General features: G+C 44.4%; 1 protein-coding gene across 1 annotated transcript in view; it reads right to left on the bottom strand.

The window, feature by feature from the left end:
- Nucleotides 1–806: 806 nt before the first annotated feature.
- Nucleotides 807–25,525, bottom strand: part of slc25a22a (solute carrier family 25 member 22a) — a 230,612-nt gene continuing 205,893 nt past the window's right edge. Inside the window, 4 exon segments of the mRNA XM_038807493.1 lie at nucleotides 807–4,771; nucleotides 4,773–4,815; nucleotides 12,860–12,935; nucleotides 21,683–21,837. Of these exon segments, the coding sequence (XP_038663421.1) occupies nucleotides 4,661–4,771; nucleotides 4,773–4,815; nucleotides 12,860–12,935; nucleotides 21,683–21,837 (385 nt within the window). The 3' untranslated portion in view covers nucleotides 807–4,660.

Raw genomic sequence — 25,525 nt, 5'->3', positions numbered from 1 at the left:
CTTCCAGCATCTATCCTGTTAAGTTCCTTAAGAATTTTTCGTATTTCGAGATCACATCTTATTCTTTGTAAACTCTGAGGAATATCGTCCGAGACTACCCAATAACCCAAACCTCAAGCTTTATTATTTCATGATGTGTTTAAGGCATATATATGCCATATATATGGCTTCATAAAAATATTTTTAAAAAAAGTTTATTCTTTCACTGCCTTCCGGTAGGCGAAACAATGATATTCAAAGCTGCTACTATTTGTAAGCTGAAGGGTGGCATGCTGGTGCAGTGGTTAGCACTAACCCCTAAATTGCCCATTAATTGAAAAAAAAATAATTGGGTACTTCTAAATTTTAAGAAATACATTTGCGAGCTGAAGGATCCTACACTCAGCCTGATTCACTATGCGCAAACAACTATGAGAGAATAAAGTATCACCAAACTGTCTTTAATCCAGAACCAATCCAGTCAATCACTAAAGTAATTCCCACCAACTGTACTGCTTTTCCTTTTAAGTGAAGCGGGAGAAGCAAAAATGTAACTCCAACAGAATTATGCAAAATAACACTTAAACGAAATACTGTATTTTCCAAATAATTTTAGGGGGAATTATTAAGCAGCATAGAATATATTCGAAATAAAATTATAAAAATTAACACTTTATACTTGTGATATTCCAATATGCATTATTAACAGATTAACTAAAATGATAATAGTAAGTAGTTAAAAAAGAAACTGAAAAATTCTATTGTGAAAATAGAACTATGGATTGCTCCCAAGTGATGTTACTTTACAAAACAAGTGTGCAAACACACAAATGAAGTAATAGTTTATTATCTTGCTCACCGTTTGATGCAAGAGCCAGAAATTAACCCTGTATCTCTCAGAAATTAGCATGGTCCCAAGTGACAACAATGATACACGCGATCCAAGCAATATGGGTTGAGGTTGGGGTGGGGGAAAGGCTGTTTTGTACATGCATCATTGATTCAATCTTACTGCTGGTTATCTGAATCTTTCTTGCAGTGATATCAAGTATATGCATAATTTACTAATCTGCCTTTCCAAACAAACGGAAATTAAGGAAGAGGACAGAGTTCAGAATAGCAAATATGTGAACTAAATCAAAAAGTTCTGGGCCTGTGACTGCAATTCCAAAAAAAAATATATATATATATATGATATATAATACCACCAACTATCTTTCACTTCCATTAGTTCCATGGTGAATTAAGCATCATACTGCAAATCCTGAACAACACCGACTTCCACCAAAACAAGCTATCCAACTATTCTGCAGGACCATCCGTAATATCGCAGTGTCCCAGAACAGGATTAAGGCAAGAAGACTGGCTCGAGGAGTACTACAGGATTAGTATGATCTAGGATACTGCACTGGGTGAAATTTGATAAACAATCCATTATGCATACTCAAGTCTTAATCTGGTAACCCTTCAGGGTCTATTGAAGTGTTTCATTATAATGGAGTTTCACTGTAGTGTACAAAAACAGCAAATGCTGAGGATTCTGACAGGTCAACCAGCATCTGATGTAGTTAAACTTCGTTCCTTCCACTGTCTGTTTTTAATTCAGATGTTAAGCATTCAGGTTTTCTTGTCCTTTTTAAGATGAATGAGGTTGGTGGGACACAAAGTACCAGCATCCAGTAATGCCAGTACTTTGCTGTGACAACCCCTGGAAATTGCTCTCTACTAGTAGCACCATTATGAGGTTGCCCCACTTGCCACAGCAGTCAGCCTGTAGTGTATATTGGTGTGATTGGCAATTTAGTGCCAATTACCAGCAATTTGTGAGACTGCCTAAACTCATTTCACATTGGGTCTGTAAAACCATAGATGTGTAAACCAGATTTGAACTCGTGTCCCCAAGGTTTAAGGCGACAGTGTTATGCACTGCATTACCCAGTCCTCCCACAGATTCTTTTTCAAATCTGTATTGCACGTTTATGGGAAAAACCTTTTGAGGTCTCAATACAAAGTGCAAAATGAGCCCTTTAATGGATGGTCCTTACAACTATGCTCAATACTTCCAGACAATCAACACTGACCTCAAATCCCTGTTCAGCCTATATGCATACAATTTAATTGTTAATTAAAACACAAGTATTCAGCACCTCCAAAAAGATGGGGAGTATAATCCTCTTGAGCCATGTGAATCAGAGGTCAAGTAATACTGATAATCTAGGTAGACGTACTTAAAAAAAAAGCAGAACTTTACATTGCAGCATTCCCAAAGGATTGCGTCAGGAATTTAAAAAATATGGTTGTAAAAGGAATTAATGCATAGGGGTTTGAAGAAATGGTCTCCTTTACAAAAATATTACTCTGTTCTTTTAAGAAAAACAAAGCTCTCCCAAGCTAAACCTATGTGTATTGTACCCGTGTCTCCTCTTTCCATTGGATACGAGCAGCATGTATATCCAAAAGCCCCTCTCTAGTTCCAGTCTACAGCAGCGTCTTTTTAAACATATCAGCCCTCAGACATTTATATAAATGTACAGAAGGCTTGGCGGACAGAAGATATCAGATGTATATCAGACGTCGGGGCAGTGGATTACCAGGTAGTAAATCAATCAGAGTTCAGGTAATGTCAAAAACCTTTGCAACAAAGCTTCAGCAGTCTGTCAGCTGCTTAACGCCTGGAATCACTGCCTCAGCTGTGCCCGGATTTTAAAATGAAATGGTGGGTCTCTGAAATTCTTGCACGATATCCACTTGAACTGTGTGAATTAAGGTTGCACTGGAGAAAATATTTTGAACTATATCACCCATGAATGACCTACTAGTGCCTACTGGTCAGACACTGTTGCTGGTAGGTACTGGGAGCAATTTGATTACATTAAGTATGAGTCTTAATGAAGGTTAAAGCATATTGGCTTCTCTGCAATTTTGAAAATATTTTTGTAACCATATGTTAATTAATTCCAACGGCATACAGCTGCCGAGAACCCCGAGGCAGTTAGCCTGTGTTTCATGTATAGATTTTGTTAATATTGAATTGATGGTGGCTGCTTGTTCTTACACCTCAAGCAAGTCTTTTTTTTTTAAGTAATTAAAACAAAAATACATTTAGAGTATCCAAAATTTCTTCCAATTAAGGGGCAATTTAACATGGCCAATCCACCTAACCTGCACATCTTTTGGGTTATGGAGGTGAGACCCACGCAGACATGGACAGAATGTGCAAACTCCACACTGACAGTGGCCTGGGGCCGGGAACAAACCTGGGACCTCGGTGCCGTGAGACAGCAGTGCTAACCACTGTGCCACGGTGCCGCCCTACACCGCAAGCAAGTTAAAGTGACCAAATGAGACTGATCCTTTCATGCCATGCAACAGCAGTCCCTATGATATTGGATTATTTTTGAAATTGAAACACAAGGGAAATGACCAGTTGTTCAAACGAGAGCACAAGGGCATCAAAGATGGCCTTTGGAAGCCAACGATGAAGAGATTGGCTCAAAGTGTGTCAGTGCATTTTTGCAGGAAACCCCATCAACTCCCCATGCCGGTTCAGGACAGGTAGCCTGCATTTTCAGTCAACATAATTCGGGAGCCACTTAAGTAAAATGTTGTGCTTCCAATAGTTAATATAAGCTCAAAAGCAATCAAGGTATTTCAAATTAATCATTGTTTGGCCTGCCTGTCTGCACCATCTCAGGTGTCTCAATTTCCTGTTCCAGCTTTGGCAACCAGGAAGCTCATACAAACCGGATGCTCGTCCCCAGCCACCAACTACTGACTATTCTGATCTCCACATTATTTTGCACAGATGCAAATTTTGCAATGCCCAATTTCACTTCAAATTTGCTTTGTTTCAAGTTACATTTTCAGAAGGAGAGATAGCCAGGTACTTGGTGAGGTGGGCGAAGGGTGGGGGTTGAAATTCTCCTTGGGTAAGGGACACAAAGCAGATGGCATTATCAGCTGGCTGTTAAATGCCCCGTCCATATTCAATTATATCGACATCAAAATAACAGGAGGAAAGTCATCCAAGAGGATGTCAATGCAATAACACTCATTTGTCTGCCTCCCAAATTAAATTTCACCCCCAAGATGTAAGAAGACTAAATTAACTGTTATTCCAACAATACTATGTTCAAGGCAGCACCATAAAGGATACACTCCACATTGCATTTCTTTTTTAAAAACAAAGTCATGCAGCACCTGGACGCAGAACTCCAACCAAATCCGAGCATTAACAAGCCAGTTAATCAATATTCTGCTGTTGGAACTCCACTCAAGCCCTGCATTGTTCCTTCAATATCCTACATAGGAATGACTAGATGAGAGGACCTTCTGTTTTCTGCGAACGTGATCCCTTTAAAACATTTCTGTTGTACTGATCAACTTAAAGAGTTACAGAATTACAATAATTCTTATAATATCTGGTGCACGTTGTCTGACCCCAGACACATTTTCAGCCTAGTGTTAACAATTTAAATAAAAACAAAACAAAAAAAATACTGATGGTCTTTAGGAATGATTGGGAGAAGCAGAATAAATTTCTGTTTCCGTGATGAAGGTGGGGTAGGGACAGGAAGCAGAAGGACGGTGGTTTGAGTTTGTCTCCAAAAACTGTGCTCTTCAAACGACATACTTAATCCTGTGGAACCAGGCTGGATGTCTTGCAAAGGTGCTCCATGGGCTAATATTGTCTGCTCGGAAGCATCTCAAACATGGTCTCTGCTATTCCCAGGAAGTAAACTACTTGTGCAATGCCAAAGAGAGGGGCGATAACCAGGGCTCTGCAGTATGCCTCCCTTCAGGAAAGCATCTACTCCTTCGTTCCTCCAGATTTTCCTATAATGGGCAAACGCACAACAGGAAATAAGAACTGTCCCAAGATTACAAACATCAATATGATTGTTGACAAGCTCTGCTCCTCGTTGAAACCAGGGCGCACATGCACAAAATTACCATATTGGCCAAGTGATAGAGGAACAGTGCACTCCCAACAAGAGACCTTCAAGGCTAGCGATTTTCCAATCTCAGACAGGTCTCCGAGCAGAGTCACTGCCAGCACAGTAGGACACGTGGTTAGCACTGTGGCTTCACAGAGCCAGGGCCCCAGGTTCGATTCCGGGCTTTGGGTACTGTCTGTGCAGTCTACACGTTCTCCCACTCTCCTGCAATGGATTTCATTGGGCCTCTCGGTTTCCCTCCCACAAGTCCCCGAAAGGCGTGCTGTTAGGTAATTTGGACATTCTGAATTCTCCCTCGGTATACCCGAACAGGCGCCGGATTGTGGCGACTAGGGGCTTTTCATAATTACATCATTGCAGTGTTTATGTATGCCTACTTGTGACAATAAAAAAAATATTATTATTATATTATTAACCTGAGGCCGGGTGCTTCCTGACAAAGACAGGGAGTAATAGGAGAGTCACATGCAACACAACTTATGCTCCACCTAAAGTTTGCTTTTACAGGAACAATGGTGATGCACTCGGAGATTATCTATGTCCACCCTTTTCCCCCTTCTTGTGTGTTGTTTTTTCTTGGGGGGTGGGGGGGAGGGGCAGATCCATGAGTGCTGAATACAGTATTTCACCCAAGGAGCCTTTGTAAGATTACATCACGTCAGTAAACTATTTGGCCATGGACGCATCAGAGCAAAGCCTGATCCAGTCCTCTCCTCTGCAGATAGACTTTCTAGGCCAGCTGTTGGATAGCAGTCAAAAGGAGAAAACCCTTGCAACTATTTTCTCTGATTAACTCAAAATGCTGAAGCTAGTTACTTTGAAAAAGCCCATTAATAATATTTATAACCTCTCTTGTCGAACCATTTATACCAAGGTGGACTCTAAATCAAAGCAAACACTTTACTAAACTCTTTTTAATATATTGGAAGCTATCGAATAGGGTACGGTAATATAGTGGTAATATTTATGGACTGGTAATGATCTGAAGAGATGAGTTTAAATCCTACCATGACAACTGGGAAATTCAAATCCGGATAATTAAATACCTCTGGAATAAAAAGCTGGTATTAACATGAGTCACTATATTGCTCTAAAATCCCATTATGTCCTTGAGGAAGAAAATCCATAATGTTAACCCAGTCTGGCCTGTGTGTGTCTCCAGAACACGGTCAGCAATGTGATTGATTTCTTCAACTGTCTTCTGAAATGTTGCATCAAAGATGATCATGATCAGCAGATGCATGGGAACACTTCATTGCCTGCAAGTTACATGCCATGCTGACTTGGAAATATTCCTTCATCATCACTGGGTCAAAATGTTGGAACTCTCAAACAGTACTGTGGATGTACCAACACCACATGAACAGCAGCCATTCAAAGCAATGGCTCACCACCACCTTTCCAAGGGCAATTAGGGATGGGAAATAAAATATATGATTACCTTGCTAGCAGTGTCCACATCCACGAAAAAGTAATAAACATAGAACATACAATGCAGAAGGAGGCCATTCAGCCCGTCGAGTCTGCACCAACCCACTTAAGCCCTCACTTCCACCCTATCCCCGTAACCCAATAACCCCTCCTAACCTTTTTGATCACCAAGGGCAATTTAGCATGGCCAATCCACCTAACCTGCACGTCTTTTGACTGTGGGTGGAAACCGGAGCACTCGGAGGAAACCCACGCAGACATGGGGAGAACGTGCAGACTCTGCACGGACAGTGACCCAGCAGGAAATCGAATCTGGGGCCCTGGTGCTGTGAAGCCACAGTGCTATCCACTTGTGCTACTGTGCTGCCCAAACCTAATAAACAATAAAGCTATAAAACAGCAGCACAAAAGTAGCCACCCAGCAGCAGAGTGCAACTGCGATTGGACCGTGAGTCTGAACCAAACGGGATAACATGTTTGTCGATGTGGTCATCCCAAATTTTCAGGGTATGCAGGTAGAGAGGAAATGAGTGACCACTAGACAGTCAAGGCAGATGAGGCAGGTAGTGCAGGGTCTCCTGCATTCAGTTCTGAGTACTGGTAAATGATGGTTCCATTGGGAAGTATAGCCAGAGCCAGGTCCACTGTACCATGGCTGGCTCAGCTATACAGGGGGAGAGCGAGGAGCAGGATTGAGAGAGCAATAGTGAAAGGGATGCTATAAGCCAGGGAAACAGACATTTTTGTGGCCACAGTTATGAATCTAGGATAGTGTGATACTCCTTGGCACTAGGCTCAAAGAAGTCACTAAGCAGCTGACAAGCATCCCGAGGGGAAAGGTGAATAAATCAAAGGTCTCAACCATTAACAGTACCAAAGACATAGGTAAAAAGAGGTTTGAGATAGTGAAGGCCAATTATAAGGAACGAGCAGAACTTTAAAAACATTTAAAAAAATAAATTTAGAGTATCCAATTCATTTTTTCCAATTAAGGAGCAATTTAGCGCGGCCAATCCACCCAAGCTGCACATTTTTGGGTTGTGGGGGTGAAACCCCACAAACACGGGGAGAATGTGCAAACTCCACACGGACAGTGACCCAGAGCCGGGATTGAACCCGGGACCTCGGCGCTGTGAGGTAGCAATGCTAACCACTGCGCCACCGTGCCAGCAAGCAGAACTTTAAAGGTTCCCCCTGGTGTATTTATAGAATCATAGAATCCCTACAGTGCAGAAGGAGGCCATTGAGCCCGAGTCTGCACCAACCCTTGGAAAGAGCACCCTACTTAAGACCACATCTCCACCCTATCCCCGCAACCGTACCTAACCTTTTGGACACTAAGGGTCAATTTAGTATGGCCAATGCACCTAACCTGCACATCTTTGGACTGTGGAAGAAAACCGGAGCATCCAGAAGAAACAGACACCAGGAGAAAGTGCAAACTCCACACAGTGACTCACACGCAGACTCACTTGCTAGTGAGTACGGAAATTGGAGGCTAGAGCAGATGAACATCTAGCTGGAGATGCTGGAGGAGGGAGGGCTTTAGATTCCTGGGACAATGCAACCAATTCTGGGTACGATGAAACATTACAGGCTGCACACGTTACACCTGAACAGAGTTAGGACCAATATACTTGTGAGACAGTTTGCTAATGCCACTGGTGAGAATTTAACATAATTTGGCAAGAGAGTGGGAACCAAGGGTAAAATTAGATCAAATAAAGTGCACCAGGAAGGGGGAGAGATAGATAGCACCAAAGTCAGGAATAAGATGATATTTTTATGATCACAGTAAAAGAAAATGCAATTATGTCTAAATTAAGTTTACTGTGCACGTATATGAACGCACAAAGTGTGCTAAATAAAGTTGGTGAACGGTAAGCATAGTCAGCGACATCATGCTGTGGCGATACAGGAGACTTGGCTCAAGAAAGGGCAGATTGGTACTAAATATTTCTGTGCACAAGATGTTCAGGAAAGATTGAGAAGGAAAGAAAAGAGCAAGGGCAGCACTATTGATGAAGGAGAATATTACACTGCTGAAAAGAGAGGATATCCAGAGAGATTAAGGACAGAATCTACTTAGTTAGGGCTGAGAAGCAACAGAAATGCCATTATACTACTGGGTGTGTTCTATAGACCATCAGGTAGTGGGAAACATCATGGAAAGCCATTTTTAAAATGCATTCATTCACGGGATGTGGGCGTCACTTGCTAGGCCAATACTTATTTCATTCAGTTGAGAATTTGAAACCTTCAGACTGGTGAGACCACTCCTGTAATATTGTGTGCAGTTTTGGTCTTCTTATCCGAGGAAGGATGTTCTTGCAATAGAGGGAGGTGCAGAGAACGTTTACTAGACTGATTCCCGGAATGGCGGAACTGACGTATGAAGAGAAATTGAGATTGTTAGGATTGTATTCGCTGAAGTTAAGAATGAGGGGGATCTCAAAAAAACCTATAAAATTCCACAGGACTAGACAGGGTAGATTCAGGAAAGGTGTTTCTGATGGTGGTGCCCACAACCAGGGTTTGCAGTCTGAGGATAAGGGTTAAACTATTTAGGACTGAGATGAGGAGAAAGTTATTCACCCAGAGAGTGATGAGCCTATGGAATTCTCTACCACAGAAAGTAGTTGAGGCCAAAACATTCTATGTTTTCACGAAGGAGTTAGATATGGAACTTGGGGCAAAAGGGATCAAAGGCTATAGGGGGAGGTGAGAACAGGTGACTGAGCTGGATGATCAGCCATGATCAGATTGTAAGAAGTCTTACAACACCAGGTTAAAGTCCAACAGGTTTGATTCAAACACGAGCTTTCGGAGCGCGGCCCCTTCCTCAGGTGAATGGCGAGGTATGTACCTCGCCATTCACCTGAGGAAGGAGCCGCGCTCCGAAATCTCGTGTTTGAATCAAACCTGTTGGACTTTAACCTGGTGTTGTAAGACTTCTTACTGTGCTCACCCCAGTCCAACACCGGCATCTCCACATCATGATCAGATTGAATGGTGGAGCAGGCTCAAAGGACTGAATGATCCACTCCTGCTCCGATTTTCTACGATTGCGTCGACGATCTTCTTGCTGGCCTCCAAACTCCATAAACTTCAGTTCATCTAAATCCCCGCAGCATCACATTCTATCTCGCACCATGTTGTACTTGGTCATCATCTCTCTCGTCACTGACCTTCACTCCATTCCCACAACACCATAAATTTGCAATTCTGTTTAAATTCTTCCTTGGTCTCAATCCCTCCTCATTTATTATTTTTTACAGTTCCAAAGGCTCCCACCCAATCTCCATTTATATTATTTTTTTAAATAAGTATTTTTATTCAAATTTTTAACATTTGAAAAACATTACAATACAAAATAAAACCCAACACAAACCCCACCCGGACACCACCCCCCCCCCCCCAAAATCCTCCCAACAATTAACGGTGGCCAGTTCTCAAAAATGCAAAATAAACAAACCCTTGTGGAACCCCTCACTCGCCCACCTTACAGCAAATGTCACCTTTTCTAAATGCAGGAACTCCATTAGGCCACACAGCCAACCGAGGCACAGGGTGGAGGAGCTAACCTTCACCCCAACAAAACCCTCTGCAAGCGTTCAGCGAGTCAAGACTATTCTGATACCCTGAAAATGGCCCCTAGGGGACCCGGCTCCAAGTCCACATGCAAGATCGCAGACATGGTGCTGAAAAACCTCCAAAGTTTCTCCAACTTCGAGCAGGACCAGAACATATGCACAAGATTAGCTGTGCCCCTCCCACACCGTTCACAAATATCCTCTACACCCTCAAACAGCCGGCCAATCCTCAATTTTGTCAGGCGCGCTCAGTGTACCACCTGTAGCTATATCAATCCCAGCCTCGCACGTGAGATTGAGGCATTTACCCTCCGCAACACCTCGCAGCACAATCTAGTGCCATCCCCAGATCCTCCTCCCGCTTGACCTTAACCCTCACCAGAGACATCTTATCCGCCTTCAAAATCATCCTATAAATCACTAAGACGATCCCGCCCTCCAAGCTAATCATGGACAACAGCTCCTCCAGCAATGAGTAGGAAGATGCTACTGGAAACGGCGGAAAGTCCTTCTTCGCAAAGTTCCGCACCTGCATATATCTAAACCTCCCCAACACGGGAAACCAAACATTACCTCAGACTCCCCCAAACTTGCAAACCACCCTTCCAAAATCAAGTCCTTCATCTCCATCACCCCTCTTTCCTCTCATCCCCGAAACCTTGCATCCATCCTCCTAGGCTCAAACCCATTGTTCCCTCAGATCGGCATCAACCTCTACCCCGTCCCAACCTAAAGTGCTGATGAAATTGCCTCCATATTTTCAGCATGGCCACCACACAGGACTTTCCGAATACCTACCTGGGGTAAACGGGGGTGGCACCATTGCCATCATCCGCACCCCCAACCCACTACAAGATCCTGCCTCCATCCTCACCCACAAAACCTCCGTCTCCCAACTCCAACCTCGCACCTTCTCCACATTTGTTGCCCAGTGATAGTACAAGTTTGGAAGGTCCAACCTTTCCGCCCTCTCTGAAGTACTATCTTTCTAATCCTAGCTACCTTACCTGCCCAGACAAATGACAAAACCAACCTATCCACCCCCTTAAAGAACAATTCCGGCAAAAAGACCAGCAGGTCTGAAATAAAAATAAAAATCACGGTAAAATATTCATCTTCACTGCCTGCACCTGACCAGCCAACGACACAGGAAAACTATCCCACCTCAGTAGATCCGTCTCAAGCCTACACACCAGACTCAAAGTTCAACTTATGAAGCCTGGCCCAATCTCAGGCCACCAACACTCCCAAATACCTGAAGTGGGTCCTTGCCACCCGAAATGGGGACCCCCCCCCCCCCCCCCCTCCCCCTGCTGCTCCGACTATTGGAGAAGACACCACAAAACACTCACTTTTACCCAAGATCAGCTTCTGGCCTGAAAATGCTCTAAATCTTCTAAGCAGACCCGTTATGCCCCCCACATAAGAGCTTGGGTCCGAAATATACAACAGATCATCAACATACAGGGACATCCTATGCTCCACACCCCTCCCTTCCTCACTATCCCCCTCCATTTATCCAAGCACCTTCAATGCTAGGGCCAAAGGCTCTACTGCCAGCGCAAAGAGGAGGACATGAGGCACCTCTGCCTCATTTGCCTGTGCAATGGAAAGTAACCCTGAATTAATTTCATTTGTTCGCACACACGCCATTGGATCCTTAGACAGCAATTTCACCCATGCCACAAACTTAGGCCAATCCCAAACCTCTCCAAACACTGCAAACTGATAGCTCCACTCACCCAATCAAAAGCCTTCTCCGCATCCAGCACCACCACCTCCCTCCCTTCTGCCAGAGAAAGCACCACATTCAACAGCTGCCGCAGATATGATGATAACTGCTTGCCCTTTACGAACCCTGTCTGACCCTCCCCAATCACCTTCTAAGGTACTCCTCTAACCTTAGCGCCAGCACCTTCGCCAATATCTTGGCATCCACAGTCAACAAGAGATATGGGCCTGTACAACCCACACTCCACCGGATCCTTGTCCTTTTTAAGCAGCAATGAAATGGATGCCTGACCCATCATCTCTGGCAATGCCCCCCTGCCCATCATGTCCTCAAACATTTCCACCAACAGCGGTGCCAACTTATCTTTAAAAGTTTTATAAAATTCCACTGAGAAACCATCCAGCCCCGGTGCCTTGCCCATCTGCATTCTCCCTTTCACCACCTGCACTTCTTCCAGCCCCACTGGCTCCTCCAATCCTGCCCTCTCCAACTTCAGGACACTCCAAACGCTCCAACTGTCTCTCATATGTGACTCATCCTCCAGAGGTTCTGACTTACACAAATCCCTGTCGAACTCTTCAAAAACTTCGTTCACTTCCTCCAGTGCCACCACCAGTTCTCTCGTCCAATTCCTGACTCGAACAATCACTCTCGCAGCAGCCTGCCAGCGGAAATGGCCAGTCAACAAGTGGTTGGCCTTCGCCTCAAACTTGTACAGAACTCCCCTGGCCCGTCTCAGTTGCCGAACCACCTTTCTAGTGGACAGAAGATCAAACCTCACCTTCAGCTCCTTACTCCTCACCAGAAATCCCGGTGTTGGATCCTCTGTGTACCTTCCATCTAACACCAACATTTCCTTTATCAGCCACTGTCTTTCCTCCCTTGCCTCCCTATCCCCATTTTTATAATTCCAACATCTTAGGCATTCCTCTTAGCAGCTCTGCCTTCAGCAATCTCGGCCTCAGTCTAAGTTCCCTCTCTAAACCCCTCTCCTCCTTAATATCCACCACTGAGCAAGCTCTTCTTCATCCATCCTAAAATATCTCCTTCGCCCTGGCATCAGTTATTTCCCCCTCATATCCCTGTGTCATGCTATGGGTCTTATTCTATGTTAAACACATATAAATGCAAGATGTGATCAAGAAGACGCACATCTTTAATATTACCTGGTGCAGTCTACTATTCCTGAGTATGAGTCTTCATTAATTCCCCTTTGAAGAGATTGAAGTCTTGTCTTTATTACTGATGAGGAAGAAAAAAGGAATTTTTTAAAATTCTAAGTAGCAAAAGAAATAATTTAATATGCCAAAGTAGTTTCAGCCCCTACAATCAGTGAAATCCAGACTGCCCTTAACAGCACCTCAAAAGTAGTTTCAGCCCCTACAATCAGTGAAATCCAGACTGCCCTTAACAGCACCTCATCCAAGTGGTCACCCTAGATGTGTGAATCCTGACACAAAATGGTGGAATGTTTATGATCACATCTGAGTCGCATCATGTACTCATTCAATATTGACACACACTCCTCCCAATGCAAACAAACAATAGTGATCTTGACAAAGGATCCTTAATGATTTTCTATTATTTAGCCTTGATGTATTGTGGTCACCTGTAATATCTCTCATGCTAAACTGTGTTGGGGTCAGCTCACTGGTGTGCAGTTCCTGAATTGAAGCATTGCAATTTCATTGATTTCTACCAGGCATTTTGTCACTGTTTGGCCTTACTGTTGACTTCAACAATGTCAGACTTAGCCCACAATGGTCATCTTCTCTCTCTCAGATAGGATATAATAGGATGGGCCACCTCTGGGCAGGGCGGAAGGAATGGATGGCTGGTTAAATTTGCAATCCCTCTTCCATCGGTATACTGCCGATACGGTGGTCTGCAGCCATGTTGGCCTGCGAACGATTCATACATTCTCCGGGTCTTGTAAACATGTTTTATTCCTGTGTTTTTCCCTTATTGTGGCTCCTTTTGTCTTACACTATTATCACGTCTGCAAGCTAAGCATCTCCTTTTCTGTATTAATTCTTGTACAACTCATTCTCTCTTTTGCATGGTTTTTCTCCTGCTCCCTGTGACGATTGGAAGAAGTTAGGAAAATTGGATAATAAATGTATTGAGTAATTTAAGGGTTACAATCCTGGGGTTGTGTTTGCTTAAAAATAATTATTTTGCAGAGCCTGAGTGGTTTTAGCAGCCAGCAAGTGAAATTGACGTGGTCTGATTGATTGCACATGAGGTGGCTCCTCATGTCCACTGTTGGTTTTGGTCCATGAGGGGGTATGTCTGAGTGATTTGGCAGAGTTCCTGCATTTAGAAAAAATTAAGCTCGTCAATCGAGAGGTTCACCTGTAGCCGGGAGCTGTTTAACGACTTCTTCAAGGTATATTCAGTCGTCAGCTTATTGTTTAGGGGGTGGAGGGCGAGGGCGCTGAGTTGGAAAAGGGAGGCGGGTACTGGGGTGGCATCGGATGTAAGGGACTTTTGCACCGTCTGTATTTTTTGGAGAAATGTGTGTTTTGCATACTTTTTGTGCCTTTTGTACTTTGCATACAGTTTATGATCAGTTATGTTTCCACATATATGGGATCTTGGGATAATTGATAATTTTGTGTATGGGGGTGTCTGTAGTGTGATTTTTAGTACTATCATGAGTACGTGACATACAGCGAGGAAAATGGGGGTGGGTTGTGGAGGGGACATGGCGGTGCAAACGGAACTGGGGCAATTGGGTAGGTTGGAAGGCATAGGTGCAAACCCTTAGTCAGGGCCTCCACGTGGGAGCCGCCATGCTAGTAGGAGTTGTTAGTGAATGGAATTAGAGTGGGGGTAGGGGCTGCGATGGTTAGCCTGATTTTTGAGGGGGGAGGGGGAGAGGAAGGGGTCAGGGGGATGCGTTGGCGACGCAGTTGGTACGCTGGCTGAGGATGTGGGGGGACCATCTTGGGTGGGCCCACTTTCATGAGGGGATGGAGGTTTGGGTGGGGTATGAGCTGAGCGGGGATGGCAGGTCTTGGTGGGAGAAAAGCCCCTAGAGAGGGTTGTAACGTTGAATGTGCTTGAAAGGTAAAATGTCCCGGATGCTCGGGAAACTTAAGAGTTTGAAGGGAGGAGAGTTAGAGCTTGCTGGAATGCATTATAGATATGAATTGAATGTGCTTGACCACCCTGACTAGGGAGTTGTTGGTGGAAAGGAAGAAGCTGGAGGGGCAGTTTGATCTGTTGACAACAGGGAAGGCGGTGGGTCAGCTACACCGACTACAGGGGGCGCAGTATGAGTACAGTAAGGTGAGTCCACTGCTTGCCCACCAGTTGCGACGACAAGGGGAATTGTGCAAATGAGAGCGGGGGGACGGGGCGGTGACGGAGCTAGAGAAAATAAATGAAGTGTTTTGAGGCATTTTATCGTGAGTTGTACAGGGCTGAGCTTAGGGGGCAGATATGAGTCGGTTTTTGGATGGGTTGGTGTTCCCGGAAGTGGAGGAGGGGAAGCAGCAGGCATTGGAGAAGCTACTAGGGGGTTGCAGGAAGTAGTGGAGTGTGTTGGTATGATGCAGTCGGGGAAGGTGCCGAGGCCAGATGGCTTTTTAGAGGGATTTTATAAACAGTTCTTGGTGGAGTTGGCCCCTCACCTTTTGAGTATGTTTAATGAGACAGTGAAGAGGTGGGAGCTGCCGGACACACTGGTGCAGGCATCTATTTCGCTGAGTGCAAAAAAGGACAAGGACCTGATGGAGTGTGGGTCTGATAGGCATCTCATTCTTGAATACCGACATGAAAGTATTGACTAAGTTATTGTCGAGGATGTTGGAGGGGTTTATGCTGGATGTGGTCTGAGAAGATCAGACGGGGTTTGTGAAGGGGCAGCAACCCTCTGGTAATATTAGGAGGCTATTGAATGTGATTATGACCTCTTCGGTGGGGGACTGCCTGAGGTGATTGTATCTATGGATGCAGAGAAGGCCTTTGACCGAGTGGAGTGACAGTACTTGTTTGAGGTCCTTGGGAGGTTCTGGTTTGTGTTGATATTTGTGTCCTGGGTACGACTATTGTACGCATTCCCTGTGGCGAGTGGGAGAACAAACGGGATAAATTCAGGATATTTCGGACAGTATGGGAGGGCAAGGTAGGGATGCCCATTGTCACCATTGTTGTTTGTGTTGGCTCCAAGCTTTGAATGAGTGGCAGGGGATTGTGAGGAGAGTGCAGAGAGCACAGGGTACCTTTGTATGCCGATGATTCATTGTTGTATGTGACAAATCCACTGGAAAGTATGGGGAGCATTATGCACTTATTGGGGAGGTTTGGGGCCTGCTCTGGGTATAAATTGAATGTCAGGAAAAGTAAGATCTTCCTGGTGAATGCTCTGTGTCGGAATGCGAACTTGGGGGCCCTGCCATTTGGGGGTGGCTAGGGTTAAGATTCCGGTATTTAGGTGGCTCATGGCTGGGCAACGATGCACAAGTGCAACTTGACGAGTTTGATAGGGAGGATTAGGGGGATTTTAAAAGATGGGAGGCCTTCATTTGATATTTGCGGGGAGGGTTCAGGTGGTAAAGATGAATATATTGCCAAAGTTCTTGTTTATTTTTCAATCCCTCCAAAATTAACTTCCCAAGGCCTTCTTTTGAAAGGTGGACAAACTGATTTTGGAGTTGTTTGGTCAGGCAAGACGCAGAGGGTTAGTAGAATGCTACTGCAAAGAAGGAGGCGGGAGGAGGGGTCTGGCGCTCCCTAACCTGCTGCACTATCATTGGAGGGTGCATGCTGAGACAATGAGATGCTGGTGGTGGTGGGGCGAGAGGGGGGCACTGGATCCGGCTGGAGGAGTAGGAGTTTGAGGGCTCTGGCCACAGCCTCGTTACCGTTTTCCCCAGGGAAGCATATGAGCAGCCCAGTGGTGGAATGTTCAGTTAGGATCTGGAATCAGTCGAGACATTTTAAATTGGGGCACATGTCGGCATTAACTCCACTGTGTGGAAACCATAAGTTTGTACCGGGTAAGGTGGATGGGATGTATGGGACATGGCGGGAGGAAGGAAGATAGAGCGGCTGAGGGACCTGTTTTTTGAGGATAAGTTTGCGGTGTTGGAGGAAGTGCAAGAGAGCTTCGAGTTGCCCGATGGGGGAGCAAATTTAGATATTGGCAGGTGCAGGATTTTGCATGGAAAGAACTGCCCTTATTTATCGGCTGCCGGACTATACTTTGGTCTGAGAAGCCGTTGGTCCCAGATGAGTGGTGGAAAGGGAGGATTAGGGATATTTATGGGTGGTTGGGAGAAGGGGGCCGGGCCCTAGTGGGAAGGGAGCAAGCTGAAGTGGGAGGAAGAGTTGGGGATCGTAGATGGGGTGGGGAATTTGGAGCGAGTTAATGCACCAAAACAACTCGACCTCCTCCTGTGTGAGAATGAGCCATATACAGTTTAAAGGTGGTAAATAGGGTTCAAATGACTCGGACACGGATGAGTGGGTTATTCCCGGGAGTAGAGGTTGTATACAAAAGGTGTGGGAGGGAGCCGGTGAACCACGTTGACACGTTTTCAGGGTGTGAAAAGTTGGGTAGTTTTTGGGAGGTGTGGGAGGGAGCCGGTGAACCACGTTGACACGTTTTCAGGGTGTGCAAAGTTGGGTAGTTTTTGGGAGGGGGTGTTTGAGAGTTTGTCTGGGGTTGTGGGGGCCCAGATGATGCCAGGCCCTATGGTGGCGATCTTTGGGGTGTCGGAGGCACCGAGGTTACAGGAGGGAAAGGGGGTCAATGTTGTGGCATGCGTCTCTCTGGATTGCCCAGCTACGGATACTCCTGAACTGGAGATCAGCAGTGTTACTGGGGGTCCTGGCTTGGTTGGGGGATTTGTTTGTCTGCATTTCTTAGACTGGAGAAGATAACATTCCCCCTTAGGGGTCGGAGGAGGGGTTTTACACACATCGGAGGCTGTTTCTGACCACGTTTTAAGAATTGTTCATCGCACGGGGGTGGGGGGAAAGAGAGAATTGAATAAACTGTATGCATTTAGTTTATTTTGTGTTATGTTAAGATGTTCACATGATTGAAATAAAATATATATTTTTTAGAAATACCAAAGTCATATTTTTGTCATGCAATTACTCCTGGAGGTTCCAGTAAGGGTCTTTATAGGAGTAAGGAAAACTCAAGCAAAAATACAAAAATATTTTTATTGGCCTGGACTACATATCACAAATGTCAGGTAATGGAGAAACCAGCACCTTCAATACCCTTTCCAGCATTTGATGAACCTTTTACCAGAGTCCTAATTAATTGTGTGGGATTCCTGCCTAAAACCAAAAGTGGAAATCAGTATTTACTGACCATAATGGATGTGACTACTAGATTTCCGGAAGCAATTCCATTAAGACACATTACATCTAAGAGGGTTGTAAAGGAGTTAACCAATTTTTTTTTTTTACTAGATATGGGCTACCAAAATAATAATAATCGCTTATTGTCACAAGTAGGCTTCAATGAAGTTAAAAAATTCAATCAGATCAGGGATCCAATTTTATGCTGAAATTATTCAAGAAAGTTATGGATCACCTTAGGAATAAAGCAGTTTAACTCAATGTTGTATCATCTGGAATTACAAGGGCATTTGAAAGATGGCATCAAACTCTAAAGGTCATGTTTAGGGCCTATAAATCAGATATATCCCAGAAGATTGGGATAAAGGAATTCCATTTGTACTATTTGCAAATAGGGATGCACTTAATGGATCAACAGGTTCAGTCTGTTTGAATTGATTTTTGGTCGTGGGGTGAGAACCATTTAAATTGATCAAAGAGAAATTGGTGAGTCAGCGGTCGGTTGATTAATGGAAATTTGTATCGCCGTGTTGAGGGGTAATTGTAAGCTGTTCTTTTCAGGTGTGAAGTCAAAAGTTTAATACTGTATTCATAATAAAGTTTTGTTTTAGAAATACCAAAGCCCTAATGTTTTTCCTGGAGCGAATCATTCTTTCGGCACAGTGTTCAAATAAACTAAAATATTGAAGTTTCAGTTCAGTATCCTTCACTGTTGGGGTTTGGTCTGGGATTGTAATATCCCTCAATCTGTTGTCTTTTATAGCATCTCATTTGCAACATCTTCATATTCTGGTTAAGGGCTACCTCTGAAAGGAAAACTCCCATTGTCCAATAAAACAGGAAATGTAAAAGTTTAGCTCGAATATAAATCACAATTTGCACTGGCTGCCGTTCACACTGTCCGTAGCATTCTAAACCTCTTTGCATCACCCATCAAAAGCTTGAACTTATTCTGTGTTTGGGGCTTACTGTAACATCCTTATACTATAGGGACACACAATACATCAGGCTGCATTTTCTCTGGTTATCAAGCAAGCTAATCTAATGGAGCTGAGATTCAAAATCCCATGCTCTCAGATTGGAGGCAGGGCGCTGGCTTCAACTCTGATGTTTCCGTTGCCATCATAAGTTATGGAATGCAGTGAATTTCACTCTTTTCAAATTGGGTTTCTGGGAGGAAAGTGTCCAGAAGAGAAAAAAAGATTATTTACTTAGGAAACAAAATGATTAATCCAATGAGGGAGGGAACAACTAAATGAACATCTTCAAAAACCTCAAAGTCTGATAAAAGCTGAAAGTTCAAATACTAATACACTTCCTGCTCATGGTAGAAGATAATTTAACATGGTAGGTTACAACTTCAATACATATGATAAATTCTATCCAGGAACCATAATTGGATCTGCAGTAACTGTGTCCAAAAACATCTTTTAATGCCATGAGATTTTTTTTGTTTAAATATTGAAATGCCATGTACAATTTTTGGTTGGCAATGGTTAATTCTGCCTTCAAGGTAAAGAATGACAATTAAGACTATGGGATAAATGACTCTCGATCCTCAGAAGCAGCACTCTCTGGCAGACCAGACACAGTCGCAAGATCACTTAACAACCAAGTCAAAACTGCATAATGCATTAGAAGACCAGGGGTGCGATTCTCCTACCCCCACGCTGGGTGGGAGATTCGCGGGAGTGCTGGGCGATTCACAGCCACGCCGCCCTGGCACCTGCACGCGATTCTCTCACCTCCCCCAAAACGGCGTGCCTAATCCGACCACTTCACGCCGGCACCAACCACACCTGGTCGCTGTTGGCGTGAATAGCGCACGACCGCTGCGTGTGGGGCCTGTGGGGGGCGGAGGGAGGATCGAGCACCAGGGGGGTGCTCAGGAGGGGTCTAGCCCGCGATCGGTGCCCACCGATCGTCGGGCCGGCGTCTCTGAAAGACGCACTCACTCTTTTCCCTCCGGCACCCCGCAAGATCAATGCTCCAGATCTTGCGGGGCGCCCGCGGGGAGGACGGCAACCGCGCATGCGCGGGTGACGTCATTTAAGCGCCGCCGGTCGCGTCATTCAGGCAGCGCCGCTTTGACACAAGCGTCAAGGCCTGGCGCGCGAGAATGACGTGCCACCGCTCCTAGCCCCCTGGCGGTGGGAGAATAGGGGGCGAGAAGCGGCCTCCGACGTCGGAGTGAAACACTCCGGTTTTCACTCCGGCGTCGGCACTTTGTCTCCCTTTGGGAGAATTGCGCCCCAGGGCTTTTGTTGGGTATAAGCAGTGTTGGGCAGGGGTTGGGGTGTTATGGTGGGTTAGCACTCTGCTCTGGACCTCTTAAACACAGGTTCAATGCAGTCCAGATCAATGAGACAAGAATTAGTATTCTTGAAGTATTGGCACACAAGTCAAAACCAGTCCTTAGTTATCATTTCATAGGGTAGACATGGAAAGATCAAACAGACAGACTCCATGAATATATTTGAGATTTCCAAGCTGATCACTAGACTTTCGTTAGCAAAAAGTGCAGAGGATACCAGAAGTCTGCAGAGGGATTTGGATAGGTTAAGTGAATGGGCTAGGGTCAGGCAGATGGAATACAATGTTGACAAATGTGAGGTTATTCATTTTGGTAGGAGTAACAGCAAAAGGGATTAATATAAATGATAAAATATTAAAATATTAAAACATGCTGATGTGCAGAGAGACCTGGGTGTGCTAGTGCACGAGTCGCAAAAAGTTGGTTTACAGGTGATTAAGGCGGCGAATGGAATTTTGTCCTTCATTGCTAGAGGGATGGAGTTTAAGATTAGGGAGGTTATGCTGCAATTGTATCAGGTGTTAGTGAGGCCACACCTGGAGTATTGTGTTCAGTTTTGGTCTCCTTACCTGAGCAAGGACGTACTGGCGCTGGAGGGTGTGCAGAGGAGATTCACTAGGTTAATCCCAGATCTAAAGGGGTTGGAATATGAGGAGAGGTTGAGTAGACTGGGACTGTACTCGTTGGCATTTAGAAGGATGAGGGGAATCTTATAGAAACATATGAAATTATGAAGGGAATAGATAGGATAGATACGGGCAGGTTGTTTCTACTGATGGGTGAAAGCAGAACTAGGGGGCATAGCCTCAAAATAAGGGGAAGTAGATTTAGGACTGAGTTTAGGAGGAACTTCTTCACCCAAAGGGTTGTGAATCTATGGAATTCCTTGCCCAGTGAAGCAGTTGAGGCTCCTTCATTAAATGTTTTTAAGATAAATATAGATAGTTTTTTGAAGAATAAAGGGATTAAGGGTTATGGTGTTCGGGCCGGAAAGTGGAGTTGAGTCCACAAAAGATCAGCCATGATCTCATTGAATGGCGGAGCAGGCTCGAGGGGCCAGATGGCCTACTCCTGCTCCTAGTTCTTATGTTAGGTAAGAGCGTCAAAGGATATGGTGCAAAATTGGGTAAACAGAATTAAGGTGCAGATCAACCCTGATCTACCGAACTGAATAGTGGAGTATACTGGAAGGGCTGAATGTTCTACTCTAGTTCCTTTGTACGAGATGAAAAGAGAGATTAATGGACAGAGACAGACGGTCAGACCAATGGAGAACAATGAGGCAGTTAGACATGAAAAGAAGGTAGGTTTTCCTGCAACTTTTTACGAGAAAGATGAAAAAGTGCCTTACCATCACAAGGATTCACTAATACAGCAGCTGTGCTGCCTGCAATACAGCCACTGATGAAGGATACGTAAAATGGAGCTCTCTCATCTGAACTCTTCTGCCCCAGCTTGTTAAGGTTAGCAAACAATGGGAAATAGACGATGGAGAAAGGAACATCCCTTTAAATAAACAGAACAACATTAACCAGAGTATGCTACGCACATCAACACTTCCACCTTCTCTTTTATCTCAATGTATTCCTTAACTTTCGGCTTGTTTAAGTAATTTAGAAACAGATAAATACAAGCACTTAATCTAATTAAAACTGAACACTGGTGAGTTTATGGAAGTATTTTGAACCAATTTAAAATTTGCAGATAAAACTATCAACTCAGTTGTGACAATAGAAGACATGACAGCATAGTTAACACACAGTTAACATTGAAAAGGTCTGGAAGGATGGAGCAACTATTCACACCTGATGGATTGGGAGCTGTAAATAACCTCTAAAATCTAATATAGTAATTCTGAATTAATGTAAAAGACCATTGATCAATAGCAATAACTTCTATTCTAATAGCGCTTTTAACGTTAGAAAACATCCCAAAGCATTTTACAGAAGTTATGAAAGCTCAAAAATATGACATCAAGCCACATTGAGAGACATTAGAGCAGTTGGCCAAATACATAGGACATCATGGAATGCTTTAAGGATTATCTTAAAGGAGAAAGTAGGGTAGACAGCTGGAGAAACGTAGGGAGTGATCAAGTCTAGAGTAGCAAATGCATGATTTAGGGTTTCAATAGTAGATGGGCTGAGGCAGAGGACGAATCAGAGGATGTAAGGAGGTGTAAATAGGTGATCTTAGTGACAAAAAAGATACATGATCGGAGATTCATCTTGGGGTTAATTATGACACCATGATTGTGAAATGGTTCAGTCTCAGACTGTTGCCAGAAAGTGGGACAGAATTAGTAGCGAAGGGAAAGAGTTTGGAGTGGACACCACTCCAGAGAATAATGAACAATAGCCCAGTGTCTGTGTGGGTTTCCTCCGGGTGCTCCGGTTTCCTCCCATAGTCCAAAGATATGCAGGTTAGGTGGATTGGCCATGATAAATTGCCCCTTAGTGTCCAAAAGGTTAGGTCGGGTTACGGGGATAGGGTGGAAGCCTGAGCTTGGGTAGGGTGCGCTTTCCAGGGGCCGGTGCAGGCTCGATGGGCCGAATGGCCTCTTTCTGCACTGTAAATTCTGTGATTCTAGGATGATGGCTTCAATTTTCCTCGTATTTAATTAGAGGAAATTTCTGTTGATCCATGTCCTGAATGCTGGATAAGCAGCCTGATTGTTTTTCAACCTTGGAGGAGCTGAGAGAGATGATGGTGCTGATTTAGAGTTGGATCTATCCACGTGCTTTAGGCTGATTCCATCAAGGGGCAGCATGTCGATGAGGAATAAGAGTACAACGATGGGTTCTTGGGGGACACCAGAGGTAACAGTATGGAAGCAGGAAGAGAAGCCATTGTAAGTGATTCACAGGCTACGATCTAGTTAAAATTAGAACCAGGCAAGATGAGTTTCACCCAGCTGGATGACAGTGAAGAAGCATTGGATGGTGTCAACTTGTGTCAAAAAGGTTGCAGACAGATCAAGGAGGATGAGAAAGGTCAGTTTATCTTTGTCACAGTCATGTAAGATTTTTGACTTTCAGAAGAGTTGTCTTGCACTGTGGCAGGGACTGAAACCTGATGGGGTTCAAACATGGAACTCTAGGAAAGACCAATGCCAAAATGCAAGGATCCTGTAGAGCAGGGGTGGGCAAACTACGGCCCGCCAAAGGTATTTCTGCGGCCCACCAAGTCATTAAAAAAAAAAAAAAAATTTTTTTTTTTTTTTTGTAATTTTTTTTTAAGGTTAATGCGGGGTGGCTGTTGGGTTACTTACTGGTATAGGGTGGATACGTTGACTTGAGTAGGGTGATCATTGCTCGGCACAACGTCGAGGGCCGAAGGGCCTGTTCTGTGCTGTTCTATGTTCTATATGAGGCGCCCAGAATCATAACCAGGTGAAGTAATTATTTTACTTAATATACTATGCGGCCCTTTGTGAATTGTGAATTTCTGAATGTGGCCCTTGCATGGAAAAGTTTGCCCACCCCTGCTGTAGAGGAAAGGAAGGTTGTAGGCGAGAAGACAAGGGGAGGGGTATGTGTGGAGGGAGATGCCAAGGGCTGCCTTTTAATCAGACTGTTGATGATGACAGATTTAACAGGGAGAGTTGACACCTGCAGAGAGAGGATAATGAACAATATCAGCTAACATGGAGAGAGATGGGGAAGTTGGATGGTCAACAGTTTCATGGGAATAGGGCTGTGGCAGCAGGAGAGTGGTCGAGAGGACATGAGGAAAGAATACAGGAGCGAAATTAGAGAAATATACAAGCTCAGGGAGAGGGCAGGGTGAGAATTTAAAGGTTTGGCTAGTGGGGGGGGGGGAAGGAGAAGAGTAGTGGTCAAAACAGCTGATCAGATGGTCCTAAACTTGATAAAAAGTCCATGAGCTCCTCATATGTGTTGTTGGAGATAAGCTGGAGTAGACAGTGGATAGGGGTTTACGGTGGCAGTTTGCAATAGAGAAAAGAAGCCAAGCATTATCTTTGCCTTCCAGATTGATCCTGGAACAGGTTGAGCAGTTTTGGCAGATGAGAGTAGAAACCCAACAGTACTTTCTGAGGTCCAGCCAGGTGAACAATTAAACTAGTTGTCCACCATTTCCTTTTATGTCTGTGCAATTTAAGTTTAGAATGAGGATGAGGACTGTACCAGGGTAGGAGAAAGAAATTGTTTTATTGGAGACTAGGGCATCGAAGATGAATCAGTGTCAAGGATTGGTTCTAATGACATTTATAAGAGTTAAACAGCTCAATACATTTATTCTACTCCCAAATCTCTCTTCAGATGATGCTTTCCACTGTAATCAAAGGCTGCAAGCTGAGAAGTATCATGGGTAACTCCACAATTTTGCATAGTGCATAGCTATCTACAATTGGATGGGGGGGGGGGGGGGTGCAATATTCCTCCTATAACGTTTCCTCCTCCCTACATTCAGTAGCTCAACCATTGTGCTCATTCACATAAAGCCTAAATATGTAACCGATGGACTCCTCGACGACAAGTGAATTGAACCAGTAACAAAGTAGCTTTGTAATCACCGAACTATAAGGGAATGGCACCCTTGGTCACATACTGCATTAAAGATATTTTATTTACTTCCCTCTTGACTAAGAGCTTGCTCCCAAACCTCCAACATCATTCTGCAGACAGGCATCAGTAGTTTGGTGGCATTTGTCCAGAAACTAAGCCACTCCTGAGAAAAAGGGCAGCACAGCACTTAGCACTATTGCTTCACAGCGCCAGGGTCCCAGGTTTGATTCCCGGTCACTGTCTGTGTGGAGTCTGAACGTTCTCCCTGTTTCTCTGTGGGTTTCCTCCGGGTGCTCCGGTTTCCTCCCACAAGTCCTGAACGACGTGCTGTTAGGTAATTTGGACATTCGGAATTCTGCCTCTGTGTACCCGAACAGGTGCCTGAATGTGGCGTCTAGGGGCTTTTCACAGTAACTTTATTGCAGTGTTATGTAAGCCGACTTATGACAAGAAAGATTTTTTTTTAAAAAGCACCATTGTTTCCATTTAGTGGATACCCACTGTCCTGCTGGGCAGCTGAGATTGGGAGCTGTTTGTGAGTGTAAGTGACCCACCCCAAGTATTTTGAACGGGTGGCAGTGGGTGAAGTCTGAGAGACTTCCTCTGAGCTTGTCGTGTTGGCTACTGACTAGTACTTTCAAGTAACAGTTCAACAAAGCGTGCAC

The sequence above is a fragment of the Scyliorhinus canicula genome, chromosome 9, assembly GCF_902713615.1.
Source record: "Scyliorhinus canicula chromosome 9, sScyCan1.1, whole genome shotgun sequence".
In the NCBI taxonomy this organism is placed as follows: Eukaryota; Metazoa; Chordata; class Chondrichthyes; order Carcharhiniformes; family Scyliorhinidae; genus Scyliorhinus; species Scyliorhinus canicula.
Note: the sequence above shows the minus strand (reverse complement) of the source record. Positions and strands in the feature narration are given on the sequence as shown.